The sequence below is a fragment of the Pinus tabuliformis genome, chromosome 3_1 (genome assembly GCF_031772625.1).
Source record: "Pinus tabuliformis cultivar Carrire ecotype Pingquan chromosome 3_1, CPIR1, whole genome shotgun sequence".
Classification (NCBI taxonomy): Eukaryota; Viridiplantae; Streptophyta; class Pinopsida; order Pinales; family Pinaceae; genus Pinus; species Pinus tabuliformis.
The window spans coordinates 318,006,129-318,025,903 of NC_142301.1; the positions used below are offsets into that span (position 1 = coordinate 318,006,129).

At 38.7% G+C, this 19,775-nt stretch overlaps 1 protein-coding gene across 1 annotated transcript in view; it reads right to left on the reverse strand.

The window, feature by feature from the left end:
* Positions 1-19,775, reverse strand: part of LOC149187051 (lactate/malate dehydrogenase family protein) — a 220,881-nt gene that overhangs the window by 149,484 nt on the left and 51,622 nt on the right. Inside the window, exon 4 of the mRNA XM_089411274.1 lies at positions 5,107-5,191. Coding sequence (XP_089267400.1) covers positions 5,107-5,191 — 85 coding nt within the window. The remainder of the gene's footprint in view (positions 1-5,106; positions 5,192-19,775) is intronic.

Genomic DNA, 19,775 nt, shown 5'->3' on the forward strand with positions numbered 1-19,775 from the left:
ATAACTTGTACAAATTTCTCTATTTATAAGATTGACTTTGTTTGTTTCCCAAACAATCATGTTGTTTTTGTGTGGATTTTGATTGATTTGTTAAGTTTATTAGTTGTGCCTGTTACCCACCACTTGTGGGTAGTGTGTATGGAAGAAATTTTTTCTCCTAGATGGTCCTTAGTCGGTAGCCAGCAGCCCCTTGTAGCCACCAGATAGCTCGATGTGCCATTTTCTCTGCCACCTGAGCCGGTCATGTGGTCCCTCAACCACTTGTCATGAATGTATGTTTGAAGGTGGGCCTTCCGACCCCAAAGGTATGGCTTTTCATTGGTATAGTTGAGTAATTTTCCTTACTTGTCATGGGCACTTTTGGACATAGATTGGTGGGAGGATTCAGCGGAAAGAGTGAGTTAGGCTTATATTCTTGTCTCCATTGCTCGATTTCGTGGTTACCCTTGTATTCTAGTCTCGTGGGGTCTCCTTTACTGACCATTTGGCTTTTGGGTTGGCACTACACAGGAAATCCCGATTTTGGTTGCATGGTCCCGCTTCCCAATACCACCTACATCACTCCCCTTCCACTCATTTTACCCTCATTCATCTATTTTCCCATCGGGTCCACACTGGGTTCACATGGGATTAGCCTCCCTCTCCCCTTGTCCACACCTTGAGTTGGGTCTAGAACAATGCCCTAGAAGTTGATGCAGTTAAAAAGAAAAGAAAAAGCATAATTGGCCACACTCAACAAGAAATTGTAACACAAAAAGCAAAGGATGGCTGAGACAAACACATTTAGCACGTGGGAAAAAGCCAATACATGAGTTATACCCCCTTCCATGGCCATCACCCCAGTTCCTATAGGTCCTAGTTGAGCCTCCTCTATCATTCAAGAGCCCATGATTGTCCCAACCCATGGTGGACGATGAACTGCCCCACCTTAAAAGGGGTGTCTATTGCTATACTTTACACATCATGCTCTCATTCCCTTGAGCCCCGAGCAGTTATGAAGAAAAATCAATAAAAGGCAAAAGGCATATGAAGAAGGGTGGAAAAACAGAGGCCGGGTTAACTCATGTACCACGATCTGCTCCCTCCTGCACTTATATACCTAGTTATGGGCTTCCACTATTATAGCTACCCTGGCACCTTGACATGTGGACTGGATGTTTCCCTTGATCCCCACTCCATTCCATTATTATATCATTTACCACTTGCCACTTAAAGGATGCACCTTGGACATGTCACCTCCTTTAGAGGTTGAAACCACCTAATAGGGTCCTTGACTAACCCCCTATTGAGCTTGGAGACACTTATACATACCAAAGCCCACTATGGAAGCGCATGCCACCACAAAATGCCCCACTGGTTCCATGACTTGTAAGCTATTTTACTTGACTATTCTAATGATTTGTTGTATTGGAGGGCAATGAGATGCATTGGATCTTATGCAGGATTGCAGGTGGATTTCCATTTGGGGCTTGGTCTCCCTATATGAGGTCCTGGCCCTCTAGAGGGCCACATTGGCACTTGTAGGGTGGGAGTTGAGAGCTATGGGCCTCCATCATAGTCGAGATTACTTCATGGATCCCCAACAACATTCGTTGATTGATCCTATTCCACCTTTTGGACGAGGATGATGCACCTAGTTCACCATGCCCAGTCGGCTCCATAGATGCACCATACACTTGGAAAATGTTCCAAGGCCCAGAGGATTGTTCCACACTGCAGAGGCAGGGCTTATGTCATCATTCCAACCTTTACAGATGGTCTACAGGCACTTCCAACCCATTTAGAGACCCATGAGGATGACCTCATGCCCTCTACACCCACTTGGGAGCACCATAAGTTTTTGTTTGGAAAACAAGGGGCCAACCCCTTGTCCACTATGTTGGGAGTCCATTTCTACATCATGGCACCCTTTGGACTTCATTAGGCCTCCTCAAAGGCCCAACGACTCACTCAGTTGATCATTTGACCCTCTTGAGAGGCTTATTCATGTATTATTGAGCTATTTGGTGGGCTTGTCACCAAAAGTACTTGTTATTTTGCACATTATTTTATTCTAGGGGCTAAATTAGGCCAAAATAAGCTAAATCGAATTCATTAGACATTGTATAAATAGATGATGAGTTGATTCATTCTCTCATCATCACTTGGATTGATCATATTCTCTTGTGAGATTTTCGCTATTCTCTTTGGAGGACGAAATTGGATGGATGGATGAATTTTGATGTTTGGATATCTTCATTTTTGTCTTGGAGCTTCTATATTGGCATATGATGATGATTGGATATACTTGTTCTCACATGTAAGTGCTCTCGTAATGTTGTTTTGTCATTCTTTTCTATGTCACATAAATGATGCTGGAATTTTGATTTTCGCTATACCAGGCCAAAATTTTGCTGCTTTTCTTGGATGAAAAAGTATAAATTTGTCTTTTATTAGCGTTGCATCATGTTATGGGCCATGCTTGAATAAGTGAATGTTCCTAGAGTTATTTCATTGAAATTTATCTTAACAAGTCATCACATATTACACATCGAAGTATAAAGACCTTGAAGCAATTGTCCCATGCCCTAATTGCCATGAGATTTTGTTCTAAAGACCTCCTTGATGAAGTGAAACCATCCCAAACATTGGAATCATCTTGACTCCATTTCTCCCAAAGGATTAGGCACTGGTCCTACATAGGTGATCACCCTAAATCATATTTTCCTCACCTTTCTCTCTTTCTTTCTAGGTCTAGCCTACATAGGTCACCTAGGTCATCAATTATCTCACAATCTAGCCATCCAAACACTTCGATTTTCGGTCCACAACTACACTGGTGTTTGCTCTAGAGGCCCTCCAAATTTGAAGCAAATCCGACGGTGAGATCTCAAGATATTGCAAGCCCTAGCTCGAGGAACATTTCCTGCCATAGGTTTCCCTTGGCTAGTAACCTCATTTGGATCATTGCATTCTATTACAAGAAGATTTGTCCATTGATCCTCTTCTCTTCCACAATTAGGTCAAGCCTCTCCTTGAGTGACCAATTCCTCTTACTTGATCTAATTTTGGGTCCACTTGTTTCCGTGTGGTCCGTAACTTTTTGAAGATAATATCACAAAGACCATTTGGAAACCAAGTCTTCACGAGGTTTTTTGGACTAGGTCCCTCCTTGAGAGGTCCCATTCCCCCTAAGACCCTCTTGGCCCTTCTTAGAGAGCCTTTCATCTTGCCTCTGGAGCAAGCAAGCCATATATTGAGCCTCTCTTGTGAATAGGCCTCTTTAAGAATCACTCTTTTCCCTTTATTGACCCATTTATCTAGGTGATTCCCTTCATACCAAGTCTCCTCCTATCGATGAAAGTCTGTAAAGAGCAGGGAGCTTTAGTTTAGGTGACAATGGGCTATCGCTCCATTGTTGCCCTTGATCTAGTAGTTGCCCTATAGGACCCCCTCCTGGGACCCCTGCTAGTTTGAGTGGTAACAATGCCATAATATTATGAACCTTGTATGGTGAAATAAATTCTTTGTAATTTATGTTAAGGTTGCACATTTCATAAGCATATACTATTTGAATCACACGAGAGAGAAGGATCAAATATAACCACCATCAAATTCTAAATCAGCATGAACCATAATCACATCATAAAGAGAAGAAAAAATGAACCCATGAACAAGAGAGACACAAGATATGGTGCCCGTAGGCTAAAGATCAATCACTATGAATCAATATCATGAGATGATACAAATGAGAGCTTGAGTTGTGTATATAAATTTTATACACAACGCAAGTAAGGCATACCTTCAAGAGGGGATTGTGGGCCCACATAACAAGTGCACACACCCTTGGAGGTTGACTAGGATGACGTAGTCAAATATATAAAAAACAATAAACAAAATGCTTAGCCATAGATGACAACATGTTACATCATTCCAACACCCCCCTTAATCTTACTACGGGAACATAAAAATGTTGAATAAGGTGAGGAAGTTCACATCCGCTATGATATCAAGTACTGTTGATGACATTGTGTTAGCAAAAAAGCAACAAGGGTCTAGAAAAGCAAGAAATCGTAAAAATCAAGAAAATATCAGTAAAAATCGACAAACATCAATCGAATTAAAAAGATCCCCAAAAATGATGTCCTAAAGCGTCTTTCCCCACGACCTAATGATTTTTTTACACATCTCAAGATTTTATCGTGATTTTCTTGATTTTTTTGCCCTAATAAAAATCGTTGATTTTTACTGGTGATAAAATCAACCAAGGGTAGATATCTTGAATCTTGATCAAGCATTTTTTTAATGATTTTATTGCATTTTTTATAACACTAATACCTTGTTGTAATTAGAAGAGAGAGAAGGATAAAATGGAACCACAACCAAACCCAAAATTAGTGTCAACCATAAACATATCATAAAGAGAAGAGAAGATGAAACCATGAACAAGAGTAACAGATAATGGTACCTAGAGGCTAAAGAATCAATCTCTATCAATATGATGGGATTATACAAAAGACAACTTGATTTGTGTATTTATACACATTTCAAGCAAGGTGCTCCTTCAAGAAGGGAGGCATCCTTTCAAGGGGTTATGGGCCCACAAAGGACACACACCCCAAGTGGGTGACTAGATTGACATAGTCAAATATATAAAAAATTCAATAAAAAGGGTGCCTCACTGTAAATGACTACATGTGAACATTACCATCATTCCAAAATATACCCCTTTGAGATCAACCTACATGTATCTGATACTAGTCATGAATTGTCTCATCCAATATGTCCAAGGTTGCCTAAAGAGTGGACAATCTAACCTATATAATCTTAAGCTAATATAATTACTAAACTGCAAATCCAAAGCTTCTCCTGATCTAGAGACTAATCCAATTGTAATGTGATAGTCAACTTATGCAATCATATTTGGATATTGGTATCTATGCTTGTTAATATGTTAGTTTTGGAGGTCCCCACTTGCACAATCTTATTTTTATTAATTTCATTAAAACAATAACAATGAATAAATATCCAAAATGCTAGTATATAAGCAGATAATAGAGGTTTTTTTCTTATTTTGGGGAGTAAAGGTTAGTGTTTTATTATATAGTACATTGTGTGAAGAATTACCTTCTAGAGCTGAGAATGACCTCTCCGACCCAAGTAGTTGCAATGCAATTGGTTGATCTTGCCCAAAAGCTTCCCCAGAGGCAATCTGTACAAGAGGACATGTAAAGCAAGATATCGTCTTTAGATTTATTATGTCAAACAACTATAGTCTTCTAGTAATCATGAGAACTAACACAAAAGTAATTTAGAGAGATATAAAATTAAGCACATATTTTTAATTACTCACAAATGATATGCTCAAGCCTAATTTTGTTCCAAAGTCTTATCTTAATATAGTGGAGAAATGCCATTTTTGAGATCCTCATTAAAAAGCCCAAGTTGAGGATGATATCAACATAGAAACCTTTAGTGATTGAATATCCTATTTTTCTACTAACTAAATTGATCTATTTGCTGATTAAGTTTGAAAATTCCCTATCAGAGTCTATGAACTATGAGTGTTTATATATAATTTTCTTATGAACCTGCCTAGGTAGGTTACACATGAGGTATTATGGATTTTCAGCGTATCTTATTACCTTAGATTTTCAAGTTATTACAAAAGTATTTACGCCATGTTTGATGGTTCTTCATGAGATTTGGGGTACATGGTGTATGTTTAGCCCTTGGATGGTCCAATATGGATTGTAGCATGAGAGATGGTCCATGATGGAGATGCATAGTTGAGATAGCTTGCTCAATGGATGCTTGTTCTTAGTTGATTCTAGGATGTTATTCCATTGAGCATTGGAGATCTCTTGGCAATTTGGTGGATACCCTTCATTGAGGCAGCATGGTGTATCCACTTGTTTGTAGAGTGCCCCATAAGGGATGTGGAGCATTGTGCATCATAGAGGATAGCTTCAAGCCCTAGTCAGCATGTGGTAGCTTGGTTTCCTATTCAGAGGATTGAAGATGGCTTGGAGATGCTTAGGGCTTCAACAATGTTCTTGCAAGGAGTAGTTAATCCAGTGGAGTACATTGCTTTGTAGGAGAGATGGAGTTTGTGGAGGCTTGTGATGGATTAATGTGGACTTGGCTTGTGTGGCTACATTGCCTTGGAGTCGTTATTGTGCATGAAATCATAATTGGAGCATGACAATTGTACTCTAGAGTGGACATCTCACTTGTGTGGCCTATAATACCTCTTGTATGTTGATTGTATTGTTGGTCTTCCTTACCTCTCATAGAAATAGAGGAGGGAGAGAGTCTTTCCACAACATATTCATTCACTCACTTATATTAACTCTTGTGATGAGGCTTAAATAAGAAAAGAGAGTGCAAACTTCCTCTCTGTGTCTCTTAAATGTTCATTTGTACTTGTATTTTCTCTCTCTTGACATGCTAAGGAATGTTGGTCTTCTTGGAGTTTCTTGGAGTATTTTCAAGTTCTAATGCTAAGGTTTATCCTAGAGGAAGGCATCATGCCTTGGAGGTTGTGTTGGAGTGATTCTTGCACTTGGATCTTCTTTGTTAGGCTAGGGTTTGACAATTTACCCTAGCTAGGGATAGAGTTCTTTTCCTAGTCTTGAGAGAAGGATATGGTATGCACTTGTACTTCATCTTGAGCTTATATGAAGTTTCCAGCTGTCCACATCTTGTGTCATTTTCAACACCTATATATGTTCTTTATTCATTTCTATTTACATCCCTTTATATCTTATTGATTGGACCTAAGGACAAATTGTTAAGCGGCTTGACATCCAAGGAAGAATACAAGGGGCTAATTTTATTGATTTTATATTGTTGTAATTACTACCATAAGAGTGCATTTTCAAATCTGATTATTGGCTGATAAGTTGCTCTAGAAGGGGCTGAAAGTCATATCTTTATTAGGTATCTTTTCTCCTTGAATTGTCAGAAGTTTGGGGTTGTTCAAAGTGAATTATTGTGATCTTTCCAATGCTCTTTTATACTCTAATTTACAGCTGTTCTAAAGGCTAAAAATTCTAAGACTCCTTCTAGGAAGAAAGTGAAATTTTAGTTTTGCAGTAATTACCTAAGTGCATGAAATTTTCACAATACTTTGGTAAGATGATGTGTGTTATCTTCATCATTGGCTTATTTATCATAATATTGGGTTACTCTTGTGGAGCGCTTTAGTCATATACAAATTATTATGGTGACCTAGCCTCTCAAAGGCTATATTTGTGTATGGGTGATTATGTGTTTGCTTGGTGATGGAATGCCCTAAGTGGATATTGACAATTTGAAAATGATGTAGCATGATTTGAACGATTGATTGCTTGATGGAGTAGATCACTCCCATTATTTGGTATCTTTGACACATATTTGGAGGCATGGGAACTCTATTGGCACAATTTTCTAGATCGCTCCACATGTATGGCTATGGTTTTGGAGAGACTTGGTACTTGGCATGTGGCTTTGATCATCTTATACTTGTTTTGGGAGAATGTGATATCATTCATAATCATTCTTCTAGGTTGCTTCCCCTTCGTGAGCACTTGATTTGAGGCATGCTACTCCTATATACATAGATATGGAACATCCACCTTGTTTCACAGAGATCGACATGGCTTAAGGTCTTCTTAATGAAAGGAGGAAGATACAACGATTACATGGGCCACTACTACACATATCTTTCAAGTGTGTTAGTTGCTTCTTGGAGAGAGCACTTGGTTTCATTTACACTATTATTGGGATCCTTTAGGGTATTTAAGGTTTTGACCCCTCATTCACATAGAGTACTCCCTCTATTTTATTATTATAGCACATGTGTTGAGGCGTTGGTTGTTATGTGGGCACATCCTCATACCAGACCCTAGACATTTTACTATTCTTGGTGTGGTATATCTCTATGATAGTGAAGCAATCCCTTTGTCAACATAATTTATTGTATTTTTGGAGGTTTCATGAAAGGTATTCCTTTGGAGACTAATCTATGTGGTGCTATGGTTGATATCGCATGGTCAAATGACCAAGATCAAGGAAGGCATTTTTGGTTGGACGATGACATGTGGCATCTACACTTATTCATCCATTGTGTCATCTTATTTTATTCCTTTAGGGTTTTTAACTTGTCATAGTTAGTTGGAGGATAGTATTGTCTATTCCTTCCCAGGAGAGATCGAAGATCTAACTTATGAATATTATTATTTAATTTGAGGAGGGTTGGGCTTTAAATCTATATAAGATGAGCCCATCCTCTTGTAATGGTTGTTGATGGTTAGAAGCAACTCTCGTTCTCTTGATTTTGGCTTGCAAAAGAAATCTATTGATTGGCTATGTGATAAGTGAAGCTTCATCTTTATGTGCGGCATTCCCATCTTCATATTTGGCTAGTTTATGTGTTGGAAATCTTGATTCAAGTTGCTTCAATAAGACTTTATAGTCTAAGAGTGGTTTGCTTACTTGTTGATCTGTAAACTGTCTTGCATATTTCACTGGACAATTCGTCACAACAGATCTGATAATATTATAGTAAAAATTTGAGATTCTACATTATTACAGTTTTATCAAACTTTAAGATTTGTAGTTTTAACTATAATTAGTGTATATGTGAATGGAAATTATGCAGAAAAGTAGAGAACGACAAAATAAGCTCACACACAAACATAAGACACAAGATATGCTCTTTGGGAAACCCTTTCAGGAGAAAACCCAACTGGAAGGTGAGGTCGCTTCGTTCTCTTTCTTTGTTTGGAAATATGGCTGCAGGTACAAAGAAGTAATGTCTGTGGCCCGTGGGCTGCTACAGTGCACAAATCTTCTCTGTGTGTTCTACCTCCTATCTCTCCTAGCTATCTTTGCTTAGCTATGGAACAAAATTCTCTTGAAAGAATGGAATGCCTCTTCCTCCTAGTGGCCCAGTTATAACATAACCCAATAGCGTACTAGTGGTTAAGTTTGACTACATCAACTGTTAACTAGGGTTACAAAATAGACTCTTATAGAGTCTTTTACATCAAAAACAAGTGGTTAGCCCCTTTTCCATGAATAACGGGGGCTGACGTGACATCCTCTCGAACTATATGTGTGAAAATAGGAAGGTCAACTTCTGAGTGGCATAACTTTTGCATACCGACTCCGATTGATGCGCTTCTTGCGCCGTTGGAAAGATCTTTGTGTGTAAAATAGCATGAAATGGTGTTGCCCTAAAGTGGCAAAATTTTACCCCCAAAAAATGTCGTTTGATGCCTCAAAACGCTTCCAGAAGGTTTCAAACCCCTTTTTTCCAAACTGGGTCCATCAGTAAAAATGGTCCCGTGAGCTGATTCCTCCACTTTTTCCACTCCAAATGCATCGAGATGGATGAAAAACAATATAATAATCTTGTTGACCACTACGTGTCAACTACCCATAGCAGTACACCCCCTTTTTTGCAAAAGGGATAGCGCTTGATCAATATGTCCGTGCCATTTGACTATCATCTTCAGCCCCAACCATATTACGTTGTAAACCCAGTCTGCATGTGTAAATTGTAAATAATCTTAGCAGATCTGAGTCATGTATGTAAATTGCCTAGGCAAACCTAATTTTCTAGTGATAATCTACATTCCGGAAGGTTTTTTGTCTCACCGATACATGATCGGCAGAGTTTTCCTTCAGCCTAACCCCAAAGCTGGAATGGATTTTGTCATTAGAATCTTAGGGAGTCCTAGTGTGGTAGGTCGAGTCTATGTAAAAGTGATTTGGAAATAATCCTAACTATTTGGTTAGGTTATTACAAATTGCTTGATCTACTAGATTATATTTGTGTCGCAAAACTGGGTGTTCTATGAGGGTCTATGTCAAATGGGTTTTCCCCCTTGAAATGTAAAATTGTAAAAGCCATGATGTAAAGTGTCTTGAGGGTTAGAAAATGTTTTATCCCCTCATAAGTCCTAGGTCCTAAGTGATTTTTCCAAAGGCTAAGTTCTGTCAGGCCAGGGTAACTCCAGAATGGGCAGAAGAAATTGATTGATTATTTCATTAGACAACTATTGTTTATATACATAAAATGGACGGATCAGTTCATCTTCTTGATGACTGTTCACGTTCCAGGTTACCCAACCGTTGAAGATTAGGTGTGAACATTCCCCCCCTTAATCTGAAGGGATATTGGTGAGTCCAAGCATCGTTCTGAATCTTTCAAGCTTTTCTCTTCCAAGCGCTTTGGTGAAGATGTCTGCAATTTGCTCATTTGTGGAACAATGACGGAGATGGATTGTTTTGGCCTCAACATGATGTCGGATCAGATGATATTTAGTATTGATGTGCTTAGTACGATCATGGAACTTTGGGTTCTTGGCCAACTTTATTGCAGAGGTGTTATCAATCATGAGTGGAGTTGATTGTACTTGTTTTACCTGCAAATCTTCAAGAATTTTCCTGAGCCACACAATTTCTTTCGTTGCTTCAGCTGCTGCCATGTATTCTGCTTCTGTTGTGGAATCTGCTGGAACTGATTGTTTGCGTGATCTCCAGGAGACAGATCCTGATCCAAGACTCATAGCATATCCTGAAGTAGATACCCCAGTTTCTTTGTCTCCATCGAAGTCTGAATCAGAGTATCCAATCAAGCTGAAGTCGTCCACCTGTGTATACTTGATTCCAAGGTCTTGAGTTCCCTTCAAGTACCTTAGAACTCTTTTTGCAGCAGACCAGTGTCCCTCACAAGGCTTTTGCATAAACATGGAGAGGATTCCAACAGCAAATGAAATGTCTGGTCTGGTAGTAGTGAGGTAGATGAGACTTCCTACAAGCTGTCTATACTTTGTTGCATCCTCAAATTCCTTTCCTTCAATAGATGTGAGCTTCAAGTTTTGTTCCATTGGAGTAGAAAGAGGATTGCACTCTGTCATGCCAAATCTGTTTAACAAATCTCCAATGTATTTCTTTTGAGAAAGAAATATGGATTTTGGATGTTGGGTTACTTCAATGCCAAGATAGTAATGAACATAGCCCAAATCAGTCATTTCAAAACTTTTTCCTAATTCTTTCTTTATGGATGCAATATAGCTTTCATTGTTCCCTGTCATTAAAAGATCATCTACATATACCACAAGATATACAACTGTTTTGCCAACTTTCTTGACAAATAAAGTTGCATCATCAAGATCAAAATGTTTGAAGTTGAGTTTCAGAAGATGCTCAGTTAGTTTTTCATACCAGGCTCGTGGTGCTTGTTTGAGGCCATACAAGGACTTCACAAGTTTGCATACTTTGTGTTCATGTCCTTTCACAGCAAATCCTTCAGGCTGGGACATAAAAACATTCTCTTTTAGATCTCCATTCAAGAATGCAGTTTTTACATCCATTTGATGGACTTTCCAACCGTTCTGAGCAGCTAGTGCAAAGAGTGTCCGGATGGTGGCCCATTTTGCTGTGGGGGCAAAAGTTTCCTCATAATCGACCCCTTCCTTCTGTGCAAAACCTTTTGCCACAAGCCTAGCTTTGTGCTTGTCAAGTGAGCCATCAGCTTTGTACTTGTTCTTGTAGACCCACTTGCAGCCAATTGGTTTGGTTCCAAATGGAGGATCAACCAGCTTCCAAGTGTCATTCTTTATGAGGGCATCATACTCCTTCTACATCGCTTCTTTCCATTCATCATGAGAAGCAGCTTCTTTGAAGGAAGTTGGTTCAAAATCTGTAGACAAGTTCAATTCACAATCATAAGTAACATCCATATCAACAGGTGAATTAGAGTTATCTACATCACCTCCATCTTGTCGGTTTGTATTTCTGGTTCCTGTTTTTCCAATTTCATCAGGATGAACACTTTCAAGTGTCTTTGTCAGCCACTTTGGGGGACCTTTCTGAGATGGTCCAGGCTGCTCTGTTGATTGAGTTGGGACTGAATCAAGATTGAGTCTCCCAATTCTATCAATTACATCACTTAAAGGATCATCCGGTGTTGGAGTTTCATACAAGGGAGATTGTTCTTCAGAAGAAGATTCCACATGTTGATCTAGTATAGGAATCCCCCCTTCAAGATGTGGAATCTGATTCTCAAACTCTTGAAATTATTTCGTTTTTGTGAATCTATCCAAGCGATCAAGTTGCCGCTCAACAACACTGTCAGATTTGGATGATTCAAGAAAAATGACATCTCTAGATACAACAAACTTTTTATTTACTTCATCATAGAGACGGTATGCTTTAGAGGTGTTTGAATACCCCAGGAAGATACACTTACGACTTCTAGCACCAAGTTTGTTTCTATGTACCTTTGGTATTAAAGCATAACAGGTGGAACCAAAAATCCTGAGATGTTTTACCGAAGGAACATGTCCATACCACAATTCATAAGGAGTCTTGTTTCTTATAGCACTAGATGGACATCTATTCTTTATATATGCAGCACATAGAATAGCATCAGCCCAAAACATTATCTTTACATTTTTGAAGAAAAGCATGGATCGTACCATATTCAAGATTGTTCTGTTCATTCTTTCAGCTACACCATTCTGTTGAGGATTATAAGGCACAGTTGTTTGATGTTTAATCCCATGTTGGCGAAGATAGTGTTCAAATTCATTTGATGTATATTCTTTTCCATTATCAGTGCGAATAGACCCAATATGAGATTGTGCATCATTTTCAATCCATTTATGAAAATTCTTGAATGTTTGAAAAGCATCAGATTTGTTCTTCAATAAATAAACCCAACACATTCTGGTGTAATCATCAATAAATGTCATGATATATTTATTTCCATTTGCAGAAGGAACAGGCATTGGACCACATAAATCTGAATGAATGAGTTCAAGCTTCCTATGTGCTCTTGAATGTGAATCATGAAAAGACTGTTTGCTATGCTTTCCTAGAATGCAAGCATCACATTGCTTATGTTTTCTAGGAATCGTAGGCAAACCAGCAACACCATTTTTCTTCAACAAGCGGAGACTATCATAGTTTAAATGTCCAAATCTAGCATGCCATAATAAACTTGACGGAAGTGTACCTTCTTCATGATGAGAAATATATGAGAAATGTTGTGCATGAGCAGAGGTTCCTTGCAGTTTAAGAAGTCTTTCTTCTTCTATACCCCTCATGACAAGTGAGTGGTCAGATGCCTTTCTTACCTCAAGTTTTCCATCAAACATATGAATGGAGTGACCTTGCTGGCGGATGTGGACCAGGGACAGCAAGTTTCTCTTGAGTTGTGGGAGATATAAAACATGATCCAGAAGAAAGTCTGGAAGACCAGGCAGTTTAAGCCTGATTGTGCCAAGCCCTGATGGCTTGATTTTTGACTGATCTGCAAAGTATACTGCTCCATCAACATTGTCAGTGAAATCTTCAAAAAAATCTTTCCTATGAGTCATATGACAGGTTGCTCCTAAATCAAGCAACCAATCATTTTTCGAAGAAGCAAGTGAAGCATTAAACAAATCTTCATTTACTCCAATGTTACATTGTGCCTCAATATAGTGAGCGGATTCAAGTGCTTTACCTTTGTCTGTATCATCAGTTTTACCTTTCTGCTGATTTCTTCTCTGCTCAATTTTGTCCCATGGTAGCTTGCATGTAGAAGCATCATGTGATCCATTTCGTTTGCAGCGAATGCAATGCAGATCTGCTTTTTCTGCTTGAGAATGTCTGCCCCCCCTGCCTCTGAAGTATCTTCCTCTTCCTCTTCGTCCACCTCTTCCTCTTGTAGAATCTTGAGCAGGATGCTTTTCTTTATGAGCAAGGCAAACAGTCTCTTCAGAAGATTCAAGGACTGTCTTCTTTCCAAAGGCTTTCTCTCTTTCAGCAAACTTTTTCACAAGAGAGTCAAAGGTTATATCTTTAAGATTTCCATATGCTTGTAATGACTCAAGATAATTGGAATAGGTAGGATAGAGTGCTTTGAGAAAGGCAATAAGAGAGATATCCAGCTCAACCTTAGTGGATTTAATATCATGCATTATAGACTTTATTTCAGATGCAAGAGCAAGAGGATCATTATTTTTCAGTTCAAGAGTGAAGAGTTTAATCATGAGCTGAACAACTTCAAGTGCAGAATGTGAATCATAGAGTTCTTTCAGCTTTTGTAAAGCTTCAAAGGCAGTGGAATAGGATGAAATATGACGACTTCTTCATTTACAGATGCTGCGATCAATGCATAGGCTTTGCTGTTCTTGTTTTCCCAAATGACAAGTTCTTTATCTGATGTAGGTTGCACAGGGTCTTTGTCTTCTTCTCCGACACACACTCCTTTCCACAACTCATTGTAGATGAGTGTGTGTTTTACCATCCGGGACCATTCAGGATAGTTCTCCTTGCCAGTGAGAACTATTCCTACCAAAGAGATGATTGAATGCATTCTGTAAAAAATACCAGTGTTCCACGGGGACGTGTCCCCCAGGGTCGGGTGCGCGCACCCCTCGCACCCCACGCACCCAGGACGGGGAGTCTCTTGGGGGTGCGTTTCCCCACGCACCCTTTTTGGGGAGTCTTGGGGAGACGCAAGGGGGTGCGTTTCCCCAGTGTGGGAGTCTAGACTCCCCAATACTCCCCAAAAAGGGTGCTTCTGGGCGTCTCCCTTCAGTATGGGAGTCTAGACTCCCCAAAAAGGGTGCACCTGGGCGTCCCCCTTTAAATTTGTATAATAAGACTTAAAATTTCGAAATTCAAAATAAAAAATTCAAAACTCAAAACCATTAAATTTTATTTTTTTAAACTAAATAACTAAAACTTAAAAGTCTAAAAAAAATTAAAATTAAAACTAAATAACTAAAACTTAAAAGCCTAAACCTTAAAGTTAAAAGCTCATTTCATTTCAACCCAAAGTCATTTCCATTTCACTCTTAACTATTTTTGAGTTTGAACTTTGAAATTTTGAGTTATATAGATTTAGTGTTCAAACTTTGAAAATATACTAGTATGTTTTGCTTTCAATTTAGATTCTAGAATGATGGATGATGAATTTAGTTTTTAAATCACTATAGATTGTAGAATGATGAACCATTGAATGATGAATGATATCGATCAATGTATTTGAATATTTTATTATTGATTTTTATTTTTGTTTTTCGAATCTCATGGTATGTATGAATAATAATTAATTCAATAATGACTTGTCACTTGAGTATGTCATATGAATGATGTATGTATCAAAATGAATGATGAGGATGGATCAATGATTCAAATTTCAATTGTCTATTTAATATTTTTATGCTTTCATTATTGAACAGTGAACAATGAATATGAACTTGAATTATATATATATATATATATATATATACCTCGACGACTCCCCGCACCCCCGAAATTTCCCTAAAATTTGAGGGTACTCCCACACGTCCCCCCTGTGCGTCTCCCCGCACCCGCATCTCCCCGCACCAGAGTCTTGGTGGAACATTGAAAAATACTTCTGCTAAAAAAAAAACTTTTGCTGATAGAAAGAACTTCTGCTGATAAAAAAACTTTCTGCTGATATACAGTGAAATTGTACTCAAAAGGGTAACAGATTTCAAAATCTTTATGCACTAAGTTTTCTTCAAATGTCTCCAAAATTTTATAAAATATCCTCCACAAAATATTCAAACAGCTTCCAAAACTTATTGAAACAGCGTCCAAAACTTATTGAAACAGCGTCCAAAACGCATTCAAAAACTTATTCAAACAGCTTACAGCGCATTCAAAAACTTATTCAAACAGCTGGTCAATATATATATGCTGGTTAATCATCAACAAGGCATATACATGCGGTTTAATACCAAACTTTATGGAAACATATACCACTCGGACGGTGCCAATAGTTCTCTGACAGGAGCTTTCAGGCCTTCGAATAGTTGTAACCTTCGATGGATTGAATCGCTATGTGCCTTCCAAGAGTTTGGCATTGAGCACAGGTCGTTGGCTCCAAAAACAAGCCTAAACCCCACTATTTTTACAGCAGAAAGCGCAAACACCCTCAGAACTTACTGAAGGTTACCAATGGATATAACATAGAGGTGAGGTTGGCAACATTCGCATGCAGGTCACAACGAGGGATTCTCATTCTCAGTGGGAGCGGGATTGTTACCAATGTTACCCTCCAGCAGTCGGTCGCTCCTAGCTCGATCCTAACCTTCCACGGACGCCGCGAGATCTATGACCATAAATGAAGGGGCATTGTGATAAGCTCGGTCCACAGCGTAATTCTCCACAACTTCCAGGTAGGCGACGTTGCAGAAAGCGATACAGTTCATATATACAAAGGGGTGACCAAGGTGTGGATCGATCACTTGACCTCCTTCAATGGGAAACTGGGCCTCGTCACAGTAATTCAGGGCTCCACCGATGTGACCATCTCCAACTCTCTGCTTTCCAATACGAATTTCAACATGCTCTTGGGTGGTTCGGACATGGATACAGTCGATCACAAGCTCAGGGTTACAGTTTATCGAAACTGGTTCTTGAGTGCTTCATGGACGCGGAGACTCTGTGCTATTCAAAACCTACGAGTGTGAAGACCAGTACCGAGGCGCAGAGCGGATTGGTAGAAGGTGTCTTGCGAAAAGATGATCAGATGGAAATACAAGGTGTGTAATCGTTCGGAGGAGATCAAGGGATCGTCCTGCAATACGTTTTTCACAAAGATATCCGCCCAATGTTTCAGCTAAACAATTGAGGCGATTGTATGTGTAACGTTTGAAAGGGATGGGGATGCGGTAATGGTGGAGAATGAAATGAGATGACAAAAGACTCGGCTAGGAGTGCGTTCAACGGTAACCAGTAAGATATGCATTAACGTTGAATAGCTCAATGCTTATGGACGCTAAAACGGTAAGATACGTTCATAAAAACAATGCGCAGTCTCTGCATAGTTTTACAAAAAATGGGACAGAAAAATATCAAATAGCGCAGGCGTTCAAACCAGGCAATGCGCAGTCTCAGGCGTTCATGTTAGTCAGAGAGGGCAGAGAATTATCATTGAGACGCAGGACAGAGGCGCAGACAATCAATGATGCGCAGAGAATTAATAACACTCTGGACGGATGCAGCGCTCAGAACAGAGATGGGAGTTACAAGGAATCTGGGACCTGCGCTCTGATACCATGTCAGGCCAGGGTAACTCCAGAATGGGCAAAAGAAATTGATTGATTATTTCATTAGACAGTTATTGTTTATATACATAAAATGGACGGATCAGTTCATCTTCTTGATGACTGTTCACGTTCCAGGTTACCCAACCGTTGAAGATTAGGTGTGAACAAGTTCGAGGGTCCAATAAAAATTGAAAAATTAAAAAAAATTAATAACTAAAAAAAATTAAAAAATAACTAAAAAAATAAAAATTAAAAAATAATAATAATAATAATAATAAATAAATAAATAAATTGAAAAATAATAATAATAATAATAATAAATAAAAAATTGAAAAATAATAATAACTCAAAGTTTTGAGGAAATAAATGCAAGATTTTAATTTTTTTAATATATTTAAAATTTCGACGGATGAGAGTAAAAGAGATTTTGATCCTCATCGATGGTCGAGAATCGAGATCACTTTTGACATGGATCACTCGAGCTAGCCGTTGGGAAATTTTCCTTTAAATAGGGTGTCAAGGGTCATTTGAGATCATTCGATCTTAGAGTTGTGTACTAAAGAAAGCTCTCTTGTAGTCGTTTTTTGTGCAATAAAGAAAGACTTTGGGGTTGAAATCTTGTTGGTGTTACTCTTCTGGAAATGCTGTAAGATGTTTTATTTTTTTGCATAAATTTATTTTCAACCATTGATGATAGCTTGATGAAGAGTGATTTTAAACACAGGTATCTTGTTTAGTCGCTAGGGTTTGAATGTTAGTTAAATTTCTAAATATGATGGCAGGTATCTCCATTACATTTGGATTTTAGTATCGTTTTCTCCTTCTTCGTTAATGGTTGAATTAAGCTGTGCAGGAAATCCTTCTTTTTGAAGATTACCGGGCGTTCAGGGAAGTTCTCGGCTGAACCAGCCAACTCCCGGATTGCATTTTCTGAAGAGCCCAGCCAGTTTTGATCCCAGGCTTATCATTTGAAATTTTCTGGTGAATGCATGAAGGGTTTTCTGAAGCACGTCATCTTATATTCAAAATCTTAAAAAAATATTTTTGTGGCATACTGACAAATCTGGCTATTTAGAGCCTTTAAACTGTGAATAGTGTAATTATTTAGCAGGTTTTAGGGTTTTTAGTTTTGTTTCTTGCGCATATTGTTTCTGGGTATTCTGTTTTGCCATTGCAGGTTACAGGTCTGAGGAGAAATTTTTGTTTGAAGCCAGATCTAGGCCCTGGAGGGTAAGATCTGGCCTCAAGATCAGTTCTTGCAGGTTTTTTCTGAAGAAATTCGAGACTCTCCAAGCTATCTGTCTGTTGGGGTTTCATTTCCGCAGGAAAATTTTTCGAAAATTTTTTTTAGCAGGCTTGCTGCCCAAACCTTCACGCAGCTCCAACTCCTTTCTCACGCTGCTTCTCTCCTCGGCGTAATCTCTCGTTTCCACCATCGATCTGGCCATTCTCTACGCTGCTTCCATCGTTTCCCTCATCAACACGCTACCCCTTCATTTCACGTCCAAGCTTCAAAGCCTACTAATCGCAGCAACATGCAGTAGGTTGTTCCAGCCCCCTCACGCAGTATCCATACCTTCATCTCCACGCTGTCTTTTGATCTATCATTCAAACGCTGCACAACAACCTGCATTTCCCTCCACGCAGCCTGAGCCTCATCACACCCAAGCAATTTCTCTCTTTTCCTTCATGCAGCTCCCCGACTACTGCCAAGGATTTCCTCGTCGTCCTCTGCTACCCTTCCTCTCCACGCAAGCTTTCACGCTGCCATACACCTATTGCCATCACGCAATCACCTTTTCTCTGCGTCCAACCTGCGTATCCTTCGCCTGATCTCCGCGTCCTCACTTTGCGCTGCCTCTTACAACGCTGCCTTCACACTGTCAAACGCAGCTCAACCCGCGGCTCTATCTCCTCTACTCCTCGCGCAATCCCCGCACCTGCAAACAACGTTTAAAGCCCTCGATTGCTCAGCAACCTGCCATCCTCACGCGGCTCCATTCACATTTCTCTCCCCCATCCATCATTCCTTTATCTCACTGCATCCAAGCATCCATCAAGCTCCCCTCCGTCGAGTCGCTCTTCCCTCCGCCTTTCAAACCTGCGTTCACCCGCACAGCAAAACAACAAACGCACATTTTTTTTAATCAGGTTAGGCTTTAATTTTCGTATGTATATGGTTAGGATTAGTAGCATGGGTTTTTCTTAGGTTAATATTTGAGCTAATTATTAGTTTAAAGTTTCTCTTCTCTTTTAGTCTAGGATTTAGATAAGCTTTAGATTTTCATTTTTATAATTATAATGTATATACGTTAGTTCATTTTAGTTTAGATTATTTCGATTTTAGGCTAGGTTAGATTTTTTTATTTTGATTTAGATTTAGAGTTTTATATAGTTAGATTTAGTTTTTGTTTTGTTTTGATTATTAAAATAAATCATAAAATCATAAAAAATATATAATAAATAAATTAATTAAAAGAATAAAAAAGTTTTGATTTGTTCTATTTCATTTAGATTTTAGCAAATTTCCTTTTAAATTTCATCTCATCTGTAAATATTTAGTGTTTGGTCTAAATTACATTTTCTTTTAGCTTAGTTTTTAATCTTTAAATTTTAGTTTATTTTAGTTTCATATAAATATAAAAAATATAAAAAAAAAGGTCCCTTTTAGGTTTTAGATTAGACTTTAGTTTAAATTTAGATTTTAGTTTTGTTTTATTTTTTAGA